This window comes from Balaenoptera musculus, chromosome 11 (assembly GCF_009873245.2).
Source record: "Balaenoptera musculus isolate JJ_BM4_2016_0621 chromosome 11, mBalMus1.pri.v3, whole genome shotgun sequence".
NCBI classification, from domain to species: Eukaryota; Metazoa; Chordata; class Mammalia; order Artiodactyla; family Balaenopteridae; genus Balaenoptera; species Balaenoptera musculus.
This window is the reverse complement of record NC_045795.1, coordinates 66,812,174-66,826,322: the sequence shown is the minus strand read 5'-3', so window position 1 is coordinate 66,826,322 and position 14,149 is coordinate 66,812,174. Positions and strand designations below refer to the sequence as shown.

Genomic DNA, 14,149 nt, shown 5'->3' with positions numbered 1-14,149 from the left:
TTCATTCTCCATGGAGTTGCTGGAGGCTTCGCAGAACCTGACCCAACTTCAGCCACAGAAACCGTTGAGTGGGTAAGAGCGGACCACAGCTCTTCCCTCCTCCTCCCATGGCCAGAACGCTGTGGGAGGAGCTCCTGCAACAGCGAAGGCAGGTGCAAGAGGAAAGTCTTAGAAGAAACACCTGTTAACATTCCACGCCTCCTTTCACAGATAATCTTGGGGATCAGCTCTAGGGTGGTAGTAGTTGGGCTGTTTTCCCTGCTCACTGTGGCCTGGAGGACACAAAGGCCACAGGAACAGAGACCTAGGATGCTAGGCTGAAACAGCTCCATCTCCTAAGACTTCTGGCTCCAGCCATGGATTGTCTCAGCACCATTCAGGGGGGCTCAGGATACTTTGTGCTTGTCAGATCTTTTTTTTTTTGCTTGTCAGATCTTAACAGCCCATCTAATTCCTCCAAACAGGGAACACTTGGCCAAGAGACTCGACCTCACTTTCCTCTCAGACATGGTGCTGTAGAGGTGAAAAATGTGGGCCTGGGCCTGCTCCTGCCAGGCATTAGTGGACCCCACAGCAAGCTGAGAGGGCACTTTACGTAGGCAAACTGAATTTAGGGACTGCACAAATGATGTGACCCAAAGTCAGAGCAATTCCTTGGAAAGCACTGCTTCTTAGTCCTTCCCTTCAGGTGGTCTCTGCGGGCATGAGGAGCACAGGTGTCTCCACTGAGTCACAGTTCATGCTGGTAACTGGGTTTCCCAAGCACCAACCCCAAAGAGAGCAACTAAAAAACCAGACTCCAGGGCCATGCTCTCGGGACCTCAACTGTTTGGCTTATCTTGGGTAAACAAAGGCAAAAGGCAGCCTCTCATCGGCTCTTTGTACAAACCAACTCCTGCCAGTCTTGCAAAATCCCAATTAGGCACCAGAGACTTAGGACTGACACTAGATCACAAACTCAGATGAGCAAGTAGATGGCCTGATCTGGACAGTGATTGGTGGAGGTAGCCAGGCCATCAGCATCTTTAGAAATGTGACAGTACTGAACATATGCAGTTATTGAAGTCATCGTCACAGAAAAGTGCACTAAACCTCAGTCCTGCTCACAGCCAAGTCCCATGTCAGCCCCTCTCATATGGGTAAGACAGTCCCTGTGGGCTGGGGTTATCAAGCCCAACATTCTCCTTGAGAGACCCTCCGGTCCTGCACAACCCCACGTGCCTCAGTCCCCCTGGCATCTCCAGCACTGACTGGTGGTCGGGGGACAAATGTGAATATACCTGAAAACTTTATAAACTGGAAAGCATAAACCGGTGAAATCTTCATTACGGGTAAAACCCAATTTCAGTATTCACTTTAATTCTTCAAGGACAGCTAGAAATTTTCTTCCTTTAATAAAAAAATCTCAGACATACTTTGAAGTCCTAGAGTAAATCGGCAACAGAACAAAGTGAATCCCCCCCAAGGGGGCGCTGTGGACCCAGCATCATCAGGAAAGCTCCAGGCTTCAAGCCTGACTTTGTCAGGAGCCTGCCTAAAAAATAAATTACAAAAAGGCTGTTTGGGACAGACACAGACGAAGTGTTTTTCCCCTCAGGTGCAGCAGGCATCGGGTAGACTACAAATCAGTCCGTGAACTGGCTGCCTTGGGGGCGTATTTAGGCATCAGTTCATTAATCTTCCGGATGTAGTCAGACTTTTCTGCACAGCCTTTGCACGTCTCTCCCCAGTCGTCCAGGATCTTCTTTAGCTCTTTAACTCGAAGCTTCTTCAGGTCCACTGTGCTCAGGTCGATCTGCTTGTCTGGAGAGAGCAGGGAGAATAACCAGCTGGGTGGGAGGAACAGCAGACCCCAATAGTCCCGCACATCCAAACCATCCCTTAAAACAAGCAGCCCTACTGACTGCAGGGAGAGAGACACATGCAGGTGTGTCAGTGCCCACTGCCCCCAAGAGGGGGAACTAGCCCAGGCCCCTTCACCAGGAAGGTGGGTCTCATGCTGGCAATGTCCACCACAGACATGCAGTGTCACCAGGGACAGGGATGGAGGCCATGTGGTCCTTACAGGAGGAACCTTATAGGAGGAATGTGGCTCCCCACTCCAAGTGCCTCTTAAATAGTCACAGTGCAGCCCACACCACTGTAGAATAAGAGCTCCAGGGTGACAGAGCAGATAGATCCCCTAGCCTCAATTGCCCAACACAGACCCTGGTCGGGCCCTTGAGTTAGGAGCTTACTCTTCCATGACCACTTGTGCCCACAGAGAGACCCTGAGTCATCAGGACTGAACCAGGATCACTCTCAGAAGACCAGTTATCCTTGACACAAGTGGGCGAACACAGCCCTTGGACACTCAATTCACAATAAAATATGTTGGTGCTGTTTAAATTTTACAGAAGAGGACAATGATTCCTGGCCCTGACTCCTTCTGAAGACCTGAACTGTTTTTCCCACCAGAGACTTATTCAGCAAGAGATGCTGTGCGCCCATAATCTTGGGCCTTCTTGTTGGGACACAGCCATTCTTTTCAAAATAATAAAGATCGCTGGGCCTTCAGGGCTTGCAGTCAGGACAAGCCTGTTAAAGGCAAGTCAGACTACATCCCTTCTCTGGCCAAAAACCAACATTCTCATCCTCCCTCAGACTAAAAGCCAAATCTTCACCAACTTGCAAGGCCCTCTGTGACCTGCCCACCCATCTGTCATGCCACTGGCTGCCTTTGCACTGCCTGTTTCCTCTGCCTGAAATGCTCCTCCATTAGTTATGCCCTTGGCTAATCCCCCACCTCCTTCAAAGTTTGCTGAAATGTCACCTCCTCGATGAGGCCTATTCTGACCTCCACCCACCATGATGCAAGGTGAGTCTGTGCACTGCGCCGCCCCCCACCCCCCACCATTTAACACCACCAACCATGCTGTGTAACTCACTCGTGAAGGCTCTAGTTTATCACGTGCCTTCCCCAGCTAGAAAGTAAACTTCATTAATGCCTGAGCAAAGAGGGTGTTCGGTGTCGGTTAAATAAGGCCACACTCACCGTATTTTAGCTCACAGATCTGGCTGTCCTTCTTCTTGAGCTTCTCACAGATCTTCTCCACAGGGATGTGGTGGGCCAGGGGCTTCGACACCTCGTTGATGATCTTGGTGGCTGCATCATCTGTGGCCCCAATGTAGTAGCACTGCAGCAAGAAAGGACAATGGCCTTCAGAAGGTGCCACTTGAGAGCTGTCTCCTCCAAAGCATATTGACATCTGAAAACATCTTCTTTCTCTGCCAGGTTCTCATTTTCCCATGCCCCGCCTGTATTGGCAGTCAGATTCAGTCAGTGTAAACCCAAGGCTCTTAATACACGCTTGGTCCCAGAGCAAACAGCCACCAGATGAATTTAAAAGTCACCACGGTTCAAACCTTTAAACAGAAAGACAGACAAACCAGAGACTGCCAGGGAAGTTAAAGCTACAAAAGCCATCGTTTCATTAGGGCTCTTGTCCTCAATTCAGCCTTGGCCTATCCTGGGCACACTTTGTAATCTTCTATTGCCCTCACACATGCCAAGATTGCTCTGGCCTCTGGGCATTCACACTGGCTATTCCCTCTGCCTGGGATGCTCTTCCCCCTTCACAATGATGACCCTTTCTCAGAAGAATTCTTGACTACTGTCTAAATCAGCACCCACTCATTCCATCCTGGTCCATTTTCTGCATGACACCCGTCCCACTGCATCATTTGCCTGTCATTGCTCTCCCCTGATATTTCCAGTGCCCAGCACACAGTAGGTGCTTAATCAGTACTAAGAGGGTAACATCACAACTGCAGAACACAGAAAGCCCTTCAGTCCCACATTAGTTAACTAACAGAACATCTGGCCTCCTGAATAGACAAGTGGGCAGGGCCTTTTACTGAGAGGCCTGTGAAGCAGAGGGTTAAACACTGGCCAGGGCCAGCTTGGGGAGGATCAGACAGCTACTCACCAACCGATTCTCTTTGCCTCTTGCTTCACGGCAGAACTTTATAAGTTCTTTTTCAATAGAGGCTGGTGAGAATGTGACACCTCTGTCTTTGAGGTCCTGGTAAAATCTTCCCAGATAAGAAATACAAACTGGAAAAGAGAGGGAAGGGAGATGCTCAGCAACCGTCAGCAATTTTAATAGGAGACACGGAGAAAGGTGAGTTTTTCCATCACCGATTTTTTCAGGTGCCCACAGGTAGACAGAACCGCGCTCCGGGTTGCTGGGTCCCCTGGTTCACCCGGGGCATACGGGGATCGAGCATCACCCAATGACCCACAAACGGCTCCTCCCTGCTTTTTCCATAAAGTTTAAGCCGAGACTGAACACGTGTCCTTGAGATGGACTCACTGTGACCTCATAAATGGACAAACTGGAGGCCGAAGAAAAAAGCGATCCAAATGCTGCTCATTTCCAAATACAACACCGAACTCCGAGGTGCGGCTTCGCAACCCCATCAGACAAGGCGCGGTGCCCACGGCCGGCCCTCAGGACTCCCCACCCCGGCCAGGGCCGCTGCCGGGAGCCTCTGCCCAGTGATGGGAAAGGACCAAAACTCCAGCGTTATCCCAATTTCAGGCCAAGTTTTCTGCACGATCTAGTCCCAACTTCTTCTCCTCGGACCAATGTTTTGTAGGCCCAGGAAATGTTTTCTAGGCCCGGCGTCGGCCGCTCCTCTGGCGGACCCCGCTGGGGCCGGCCGCCCCCGCCGCCCCCGCCCGTATCAGCCCCTGCCACTGGGCCGCTCAGTGGTTTGGTTAGGTTTGGCGGCGCCGCCGCCAGGCGGGCCACAGCGCACGGACCCCCAACCCCGCAGCACCTTCGCAGTCACCCGGCCGCAGCGCCCGGCTGCCCGGCAGCACGCTCAGAGCCAGCGCCACCGCCAGCCCATGCGTGGCCCACATCCTCCTCTACCCGCCGCCGCCGCCGCCGCCGCCGCCCGACTAAACCGCGCCCGCAGAGCAGCGCTTCCTCCAGGTCCAGGCCGCGCGCCGTGGCTCCCCATTGGCGGGTGCCCTCCGCGCCCTCCCACACGCCATGTCCCCATTGGTCCACGCGCCTCGGAGCCCAGACGGGCGGCTCCACGCTGCCCTTCCCCATTGGCTGGTGGCGTCGCCCGCCCTCGGCCCTAGACAGTTGTCGGCCGCTGATTGAACCAGGGCGGCCGGCAGGAAGCGGCCGTGAAGGCGGCGGAAGCGGTTCGGCCGCCATCTTGGGTAGGTGCCCCGGCAGTGGCTGAGGCGCCCCGGCAGTGGCTGAGGCGGAGCGCTGCAAGCTGAAGTAGGGTTGGCCTGCGTACCCCGTTCTGGGCCCCAAGTCGGCCCGAAAAACCCACGGACCTCCCCGCCCAGGCCCCGAATCGTGGCGCAGGTCAGGGGCTCTGGGGCCAGCCGCAACCCAACAAGGCAGGGACGGCGGGCGGCGGCAGGCGAGGCTCCGAAGAGGTGGTTTTTTTCCTTTTACCTTTTTTTAAAGGATCACGTACGCGGGAGGACCAGACTTTGGGGAGCCCCTGCGGAGGCTCTGGCGCCTGCGAGGCCGGCGGACCACGTCCGAATTGCCCCAGCAGCTCAGGCGCCCACCCGCTTGAGCCCCGGGTAGCCGGAGCCCGCCTCGCGCGGGCCGTCAGGGGTACCCGGGCCGGGGTGGACAGACTCTGGGCTGGAGGGGCGCCCGTAGGAAGGGCTCTCCTCCGGGCTGCCTTCCCAGAGCTCAGAGAGGCACCCGGGCCAGGGTTGGTTGCGTGGCTTTGGGATCAGAAGCATCCCGCCTCAGAGTGGGGAGGTCGGGGGTTCGGAGGCTTGTCCCGCACGCTGGGAAGAGGTGCCCCCCTTTCCTCACAAGCCTCGGAAGCCTGGCCGAGGTGGCTGGCACGCCGCCTGCTGCTTCCCACTGAGCGCTCAGAGCCCTTGGCTGCCCTCATTTCCAGGGCAGGCAGGGCTTGGCTCCCTGTCTTTGAAGGCAGGACGTGGGAAAGGTTGGCTCTGCGCTCAGGGCAGAAAGGAGATTTCTATGGAGCTAAAAGGGCTTGGAGCCCAGCGACAAGGGTTGGAGAGGGGCACTTGCGCTGCTCCCAATTCAGTGAATTCAGTGGGTCAGTATCAGGTATTCATCTTTAATTCACATCACAGCAGTCAAAGGAGTGGGGAAAGGGGGGAAATAAAGTGGCAGATATTTACATTTAAAATTCACATTACTTGTTGGATTTAGAACATGCTACCACAATATATACAGTAAAATACGTTTTGGGACACCAGTACAAATTTTTTTTTTCTTTAACTTTGCTTTCTGGTACAGGTAAGACCATTTTTAAGTCACTTCTTATTTTAAACATAAATACACAAAAGAAATGGTTAGAAGTTTTCTTATTTTAAATAAGCACAGAATGCCAGAGGTTAAAAACACATTTATAGGGCTGAATACCAATTGGACATCACACTCTATACATTTTTTGCTCAAATTCCTGTACAAATACACAGCATTCAAATAGATATTTACAAATAAGCTTGAAAGAATGAAAATCAGTATTTCACAATCTTTTCAGAGGATTCTCATCTCTTGCCTCCTACTTACCTTCAGACTGGCTGATTCTCCAATGAAAGGAATTTGGATTATGTCCTTTTCATCGAATTAGGGAAAATGGAGAGGGAGAGGGAAAACAAACCGGGCTCACCCTGTATAAGGCAAGGCCAAATGAACCCACATTCCACTCTCTACCCTCCCATGCCACCAGGTGGAGAAGGTAGATGTTCTTATGTGAGGACTGCCTTGTCCAGGGATTGAGGTTCAGAAGTGCCCTAAAACCTAAATATGCCCTCCTACCTAAGAAATCCAAAGCTAGTCTCCGATGGTCACACTTGTGAACACCAGATGGTCCAGGCCTGCCAGGACTGACCCACTCTGCTTGGAGTCGCCCTCGAAGTATCAGAAAGGACCCACAACGGTGATAAACACTCCCAGACGCCCTGAAGCTAATGCGGCCCCCCATCTTTCCTCATAGGTTACTTGCTGGCATTCCTATTAAACAACCTGGCATTTGTTTACAAATGAAAAACACCCTAACCATGGAGGTCAGATGGGCCAGCAGAAGTGGAACTAGGGGAGAACACACCTGCTCAACAAGGAGAAGGCAGCCTTGGGACCATCAAGTTGTGAATGCAAGCAAATAAATGTTTCGTAGACTTTTTAAAAGTAACTTAGAAGCACCCTGGTAAAATATTATTACCACCCCACCCTATTCCCCCAAATAATAAACCAAGAGGAAAATCGGTGCCCTGACCTGAAAGAGTTTCCTATAAAGACACCACTGCCTTCTGCCCAACAGACTGGGGAGGCTGGAGAAACTGCCCTCCTGCCCGCCCTGAACCCTGAGTGGTGGTCCCCACGGGCCTGGAGCTGAGGCCCTGCACTTGGCTACTGGGAGAGGATAATTCAACCTGCGTGGCTCTCTGCTTCTAAGAGGAGAAGCTCCCTCCCACCCTTTTTACCCAGGAGCTTGCTGAACCTGACCACGAGTCCTCCGGCCTTAGAAGCCTGGCTGGGCAGCCAACCCCACTGCTTGGAGGTAGTGCTGAAAATCCCTGATTCAGGAGCTGATGATAGGCACTCTGGCCACTTCTGAAAGTTTAGAGGATTTCCGGCCCCTGCCACACCCCAGCCTCACTCCTGTATCAGCTTGTTTTTCAACACGTGGCTGCCCGGGCCCTGGAGAGGAAGGTGGAGAGGGTAGTCCCTCTGGCGCTACACCCCCACTCAAACTCCAGAGGGTAGGAGATAACCACTGCAGATCCATGCACCAAGGGGGCTCCTGCAGGGCATGGGGTGTATTAAGAGTGGAGAGGGGCAAAGGGTCAGAAATAAAAACGATGGAGGGAAAAATCCAAGGTAGAGTAGGAGGCAGGGCTGGCCCATGGAAGCCTGGCAGTATGCCCTGGGCATGCAGTTAGGCCAGGTGACATGCCTGAGCTGGCAGTTTGGTCTAGCCAGCCTCTCAGTTGCACACTCCTGGATGGAAGAGGGAGCAGGTGGGCAGACATTTGTGCAAAATGGCTTGTAGCCCCCTTGTCCACCGGTGACGTAGTCCACGTGGTCCTTGCAATCCCTGAATACAACCGTGAGCTCTTCTGTCCACACAGCAAAGGAAGAGGTCCCTAGCGCAATTTCCATTCTTCTGTGCATCTCCTCCCTGGAGGGAGGGCCTGGGCTCCTACCCCCTGGGGCCCTGCAAAGCAATCGATTCTGTCTGTGCAATATCTCCATATAGCTCCACGTGGTCTGGAACTGCAGGAGGAAGAAAGCATCTACTCCACAAAGGAAAAAGGAAAACCCATAGAAATGGAATGTAGAAAATGAAATAAAAAGAGAAGCCACAACCCTTCATGCTGCTGTGGCCTCTGTACATGGCAACACACGAGTTCACGGCAGTAGAAATGTAGACTCGGGGTGGTCCTCTCCTGAGTGCCGGGCCTCTCTGGCTCCCTGCGGGGAGACTTGCTTTTCAGACCTGGAGTGGTGGGGCAAGCTGCTCACTGAGGGTGGTGTCCCAGCTGCCTCCCTGGCCCTCATTGTTCCCCTCGGCTGTGCTCCCAGGCCATGCGAGCCTGCTCTTCCTTGGTGCTCCCAGGAGGCAGCGAGGCCTTGCGATGCAGGCCCCGAGGCCTCTCAGCCTCCTCGCGCAGCAGCATACCCTCGTCGTGCTCCAGGGCCGGCAGGCGGGGGTGGTAGGGCTTGGGTGGCAGCGCAGGTGGGTCCATGGGGTCCTGAGGGATGACACATCCCGGGGCTGAGTGGCTTCGGCACGGCTGGGCCTTGATGGAGTCCAGGACAGTGGACTCAGAGAGGCTGTAGTGGACGGGGAGGTAGGGCGGCTCAAGATCTTCGTCAGCATTCCAGGCCTGGCTCGGCACGGAGTCCATGGTGTCGGTTCGAGGAGGGGCCTCCGAGGAGTGCCCAAAGTTACTCTCGCTTAGGGAAGACACACCGCTGCTGGCACTGCCAGACAGCGTAGAGTTGCTGCCATCCAGGCCCGACTGGGGGCTTGTGGGGGAGGCTGGGATAGGGTGGAGAGGAGACTACAAAAGAAAAGGTAGAAATGTTAGAATCCCTCTTTCTAAACAGGCTGGCTGGCCCACCATGGGAAGAGAAGACCAAGAGTCTGCTTATTAATGAACTTTAAAATAATCCTCATCAACAGCATGTTTCTTGTTTCATCATCAGTCACCCCCTAGCTCTTCCCTGCCCCCAACAAGCCAGTGGAGCCCCAGAATCACCTGCATTTCTGTGGCTAAAAAGTGGCCCTGTCTTGGCTGCTGGGCAGTTGTGCCCCCTGAAGCCATGTCCCAGGCTGCTGGCTGTGGCTCTGGGGTACAGACAGAAGGGCTGGGTCATCAGGCCAGTTGGTGAGGGTAGAAAGAACGCTAGTGGGCCATGGACCAGATGAGTGCATTCTGCTGCCAAAATCTGTGACAGTCTTTTCCAATTTGCAGAAAAGTTAACGAGTTTTTCGTAAAGGTCTGGTATCTGATGCGTCTTGCTTTGAGTGGACTCCAGTTTAAAGTGCTCTATGATCCACCACAGGAATGTTTCTTTACGTCTTGAACTGTGGTGTGTTGATAAGTTGGGTGTTGGAAGGGAACCCCCTGGCTTCTCACTGCTCGTTGCTCACATACTCTGGGTACCATGTGTTGCCGTCTCCAGGACCCTCTGACTTCCCTGCCCCCATCACATTTGTTGCAGGACACACTGGTCATCTGCATCCCAAGTGTGGCTCTGGCCACCCTGAGCTTCTGCCAGGCTGGGCTCTCAGGGACAGAAGCAGGAGAGGTAGACCTCAGGTGTCTCAGGGGTAATTCTAGCAGCTGAGATGACTCCTCTCACATCCTGGTGGGGGTGTCACCTTAGTGCATTACCTTGCGCAGGGTCCGGGCTGGGAGGGCCGGGGGGGTGTCACCCAGGGGGTGGTGGAAGGCGTCAAAGTGTAGGGAGTAATGACCTGCAAAGGAAACAGAACCAGAGCCTCAGCTGGGCCTTCTTGCGCTGCAAGTCAGCATATCTTGCAGGGCCAACTGGACAGATGTGAGTCTCCTGCAACCCCTCAGCATTGAAGGCCACTGGAAAACCTCTCTTTTCACTGAAGTTCTCCAAAACAAGCTGCTGGAGTAAAGACACCCATGCCACACAGGAGGTCAAGAAGGTCGAGTGCATCAGAGCCCATGGAACAACAGACCGCAGACAGTGGCAGCTCTCAGCCCACTGCTTGGCGATGACAGGCTGGTGAGTGTCATGCGTGGCATGGTCAGTTCTGATGTCTTCAGCCTCCACGGTTGGAAAGGCCTCACTGAGCTCACCTGCTGTGCTTGGAAACCTCACTGACCCCCAAGCCCAGCAGGATCCTTCCTGCAGTGGGGATGTTTTTTCCTTGGCTGAGTCGGCCCATCTTCTCAGCCTGGAGGGCTGTTGCCCTTGCCTGTGAGTAGAATCTGAGACTGGGGACTATCTGGGGGACCCGCTGGAGGTCTTCTTACCATGCAGCAGGCTTCGGGGAGGCACTGGGGGGGCCAGGATGCACCCCGTGTGGGCAGACAGGAAGGGCTGGGCCTCTCGGGCTCCGCTATCCAGGCTCCAGCTGCTGGGGGCTGCTGGCACCGCTGAAGGGTGAAAACAGATGGCATGAAGGGAGGTTACTTCTTGAGCCACCCTCTGAGAGAAGCCTGTCCTACAGCCTATGGCTTCTGCAGGTGCATACTATGTACTCAGCACACGTGGGAGTGGCACGCCAGCTCCTAAGACACAAAACACTGGCCAAGCAAGACACTGTGGCCCACAGGGGACCGTGGTCAGGACAGAAGCCACTTAAGAGGACGGCAACAGAGTGAACTGATGTCTGAAGAATACTCAGGATACGGTAAGCGGAGAGAAAGTGCAGCAAGGAGTGAGCATCTGCAGCCTCCAGGACTTGCCAGGAGGAGAAGAGAGAACAGAAGAGGTGAGAAGAGGAGAGTCAAACAGGCTGATGGGACTGCAAAAAAAGAGAGAGAGTGCGAGCGCGCACCTATGGAGAGTCTTACCAAGGTCAGGATTCAGGGCTCTCCCATAGCCCTGGCCCAATGGGAAAAGCAGGGAGCAGGATGGGCGGGCAGCAGAGACTGCCTCCATCCACAGCTGGTGCACGGCCAGGGAGTGGGCAGGAGTTGCCCCCAAGCTGGCCCCACAAAGAGCCTGTGGTACGTACAAGCTTTGCCCATCCCTGCTGCTTCTGTGCCCACTGGCCGGGCTTGGGATGCACAGGGGTTTTCTAGGTAAGGACTGGTATTCACTGTGTCTGCTGGAGGAGAGTCTAAAGCCCGTGAGTCATGGCCCAGGTCCAGCAGGGACCACTGCTTCCAGAGAGGAGGGAGGGCTGTGGAGCCCATGGGTGCTTTGGGGCATGTAGAGAGGCCCAGTTCCTGGCACCCACATGCTATGGATGCAGGGTAGAGTGGGCCCTGGACAAAGAGAAACACAGGGTGTCCACCTATGGTAAGGAAGAAGTCCAGTGCCAGAATACTGGCCCTTCAGTCACAGCTGGGGTGCGTGACTTTGTAGGAGGGGAGAGGAGAGGAGGAATGGCTGGACCTTGGGGTCCGAGGAGCAGAAGGGGGGCATGTGAATGCTACTGGCCAACTCCTCCTGGAGAACAAATAACACTGACAAGAAATATGCCCTTTCTCTTACAAAGCCAGACAGGCACCAATTCCCTTTTGGGCTCTCCTAGAGAGAGAGAAGCGGCCTACCCACTGGCTTTGTTCTGAGGCAGTCATAGCTAAAGTGAGCCTGACGAGGCTGGGGTTTGGGTTCTTCCCACTCCAGGTCCTGAGTGGGGAACACCAGGGCCTAATGGGACCTGAGAGGCTCTGGGAGGGAAGGAGCTGGAGCTTAGCCGTTGAGGAGGATGTGGCCAGGAGGGGCTGGGCCCCATGTGGTCCAGGGATAAGGTGATGGGTCATGTCCACCCTAGTCCTCTTCACTGGTCCAGAACTGCTGTGGGCTTGCAGCAGAACACAGGGTAGAACTCAACGACCTCAACAGCTTCAGTTCTGAGGAGCGTGGCTCAGTCTCATGGGATGGCTGATGGCTGGTGGCAGAAGGGAGGGCGTGGCAGTGATTGGGTAGACAGATACTCAGCTGTCCACTGAAAGGAGGAAAGAATTCTGACTCTGGTGAACACCAGGTGGATTCCACCAGAAGGCCTCCTCAGAGAGCCTGAGCCACCCTAAGAACAGGACAGGCCTATTCTCATGTAGGCTTTCCTCAAGATGCAGCATGAGCTTCCTGGTCCTCAGCACTGAGCCTCCCTCTCCCGAAAAGGAGAAGTTCCATCTCCATAAAAAGCCACCAAACCTCACGGAATAAGAAGCCTGGAGGTGGGTCTGGGCAGCTTCCCCAAAGGGGCTCTGACAGCCCAAGATCTCATGTGCACATCTAGACCCCAGAAGAACTGTGGGACTGCAAAAGTTTACCCACAAGGGCCCAGAGGATCTTGCAGGTAGGAACGCTATGGGGGAAGAAAGCTGGCAAGGCTGCAATGGTGTACAAAGGGTACCTGCCTGAGCCCTTCCGTGTGAACCAGAAATCATCAAGCTCACCCTGTAGCCTGCTGTTGGTGACCATTGAGACCAGTGAACTTGTGCCATATAGCACAAGTGCGTTGGGGTTAGTGGAAAATCTAAGATGCACCGACCTATCCTAGGAGAAGAGGGGCAATCCCCACTGTGTCCTGGCCATTTCTCTCTCTCTCTGTGACGGGCCACCACTGGCCTGAGGTCCCCTGTGCACAGCCCACAGCCTCAAGGGCAGGCCTGCCTGGTCTGGGAGTCACTGCCTGGCAAAGAGAGACACATGTAAGTGAGAAGTGGAGTTCTCATGGGACTCAAGATCCCGATGACAAGAGAATGGTGACAAGTATGCACAGTTCCTGCCCTGGAGGATCCAGGTAGAGACTTAGGGAGTTATTACTCTGGCCTATGTGTTCCCCCTAGGCAAATGTCTAGTTTGCTACCCACTGAGCACTGGCTTTGTGGCTTAAATGGGCTTGCTCTGGGCTCAGCCTTTGTTCTGAGACAACCCTCTTTCCTTCCCACACCTGGGGGGTGGTGGGCATATCCAGCTTCTTGCTGCAGCTTGGTCTGAAGCCTGAAGCTCTTCTGGGTCCGGTTGGCATTAAGGTCCTGGTCTGGCCACCAGCACCCACTTGAGCTCTGAGCCCATCTGTGCTCTTGGCTAGATCTGAGATTGCTCCACAACTCAGGTAAAGAGAAGCCACTGTGGATTCTGGCCCTCAAGGCCAAAAGGGCACTCTGTTTTGGGGCACAGGTGCAGGGGTCCAGGTAAGCCGCATGTTTTGGGGATGTGCAACCTTGAGGCTAGGAAGGCATCTTCAGCCAGAATCTCCATGCCCTTTGTGGTTGAGTACCCGGTGCTGATGCCTACCAGGCACTGAGGTCATGGACCCAGTGCGTGGTCTCCTTAAAGAGGACAGAGAGGCATATCCTCCATGATGAGCAAGGGAGGAACAATGACAGTGGGAACAGCAGACAGTACTTGGTGAAGAGGTGCAATGATGACATGACAACAGCTTTGGAGGGACATGTTCTGATGGGACAGCAGGTTGTATTGCTGGGGACTAAGTGTGCCCTAAACTCCACCAGATGGAGGAGAGGGGAGGGGAACCTACAGGGAGCGGGCTGACATGGGTACGGTTCTGTGTGGCAGGTAGGCTTAGCATAGTCCCCACACAGGTGTTGTTCTATGTTAAATGAACTCAGGTCTCCGTGTTTGGGCTGGGGTCATATGGGTTCAAGTCTGGTTCTTCCTTCAGCTTGCTGAAGCAGAACACAGGGTAAAACTCCACTATCTATAAACAGCCTCTGTTCTAATTATTGCCTAGTCTCATGGTATAGTTGTTGGACTTGCAATGTGTAAAAAATGGACTCACAGTAGCTGCAGGCCAGAGCGGCTCTAGCAGGACTGAAGTCCCTTGGACAGGACTGTCTCTGGGAAACTCACTTTGCCATGGCCTGTCCTTCCCATTATTCTTGGGGGCAGACTTGGCCATAGGCCTGTTCTGAGCAACAAGGAGAGGTCCCCGTGGGCCCAAGTTGAGAGGG

The 14,149-nt window shown here is 54.2% G+C and overlaps 2 protein-coding genes and 1 long non-coding RNA gene across 5 annotated transcripts in view; 1 reads left to right on the top strand and 2 right to left on the bottom strand.

Annotated features, from left to right (window-relative positions):
• Positions 1-1,338: 1,338 nt before the first annotated feature.
• MANF (mesencephalic astrocyte derived neurotrophic factor) lies at positions 1,339-5,052 on the bottom strand. Its single transcript, XM_036870687.1, is given in 6 exon segments — positions 1,339-1,803; positions 3,035-3,176; positions 3,969-4,096; positions 4,825-4,916; positions 4,918-5,013; positions 5,015-5,052. Coding segments are annotated over 6 exon segments (681 nt in total). The 3' UTR covers positions 1,339-1,618.
• A 146-nt stretch (positions 5,053-5,198) lies between these two features.
• Positions 5,199-7,200, top strand: LOC118904020. Its single transcript, XR_005021918.1, has 2 exons — positions 5,199-5,449; positions 7,006-7,200. It is a non-coding gene; the product is annotated as an uncharacterized LOC118904020 (long non-coding RNA).
• A 91-nt stretch (positions 7,201-7,291) lies between these two features.
• Positions 7,292-14,149, bottom strand: part of DOCK3 (dedicator of cytokinesis 3) — a 385,395-nt gene continuing 378,537 nt past the window's right edge. For 2 of the 3 annotated variants that reach the window (XM_036869659.1, XM_036869660.1), the window contains exons 52-54: positions 10,529-10,651; positions 9,914-9,996; positions 7,292-9,076 (exon numbers count right to left, since the gene is read on the bottom strand). In XM_036869659.1, coding sequence (XP_036725554.1) covers positions 8,567-9,076; positions 9,914-9,996; positions 10,529-10,651 — 716 coding nt within the window. In that variant the 3' untranslated portion in view covers positions 7,292-8,566. The remainder of the gene's footprint in view (positions 9,077-9,913; positions 9,997-10,528; positions 10,652-14,149) is intronic. The other variant, XM_036869661.1, reaches the window with a different exon arrangement.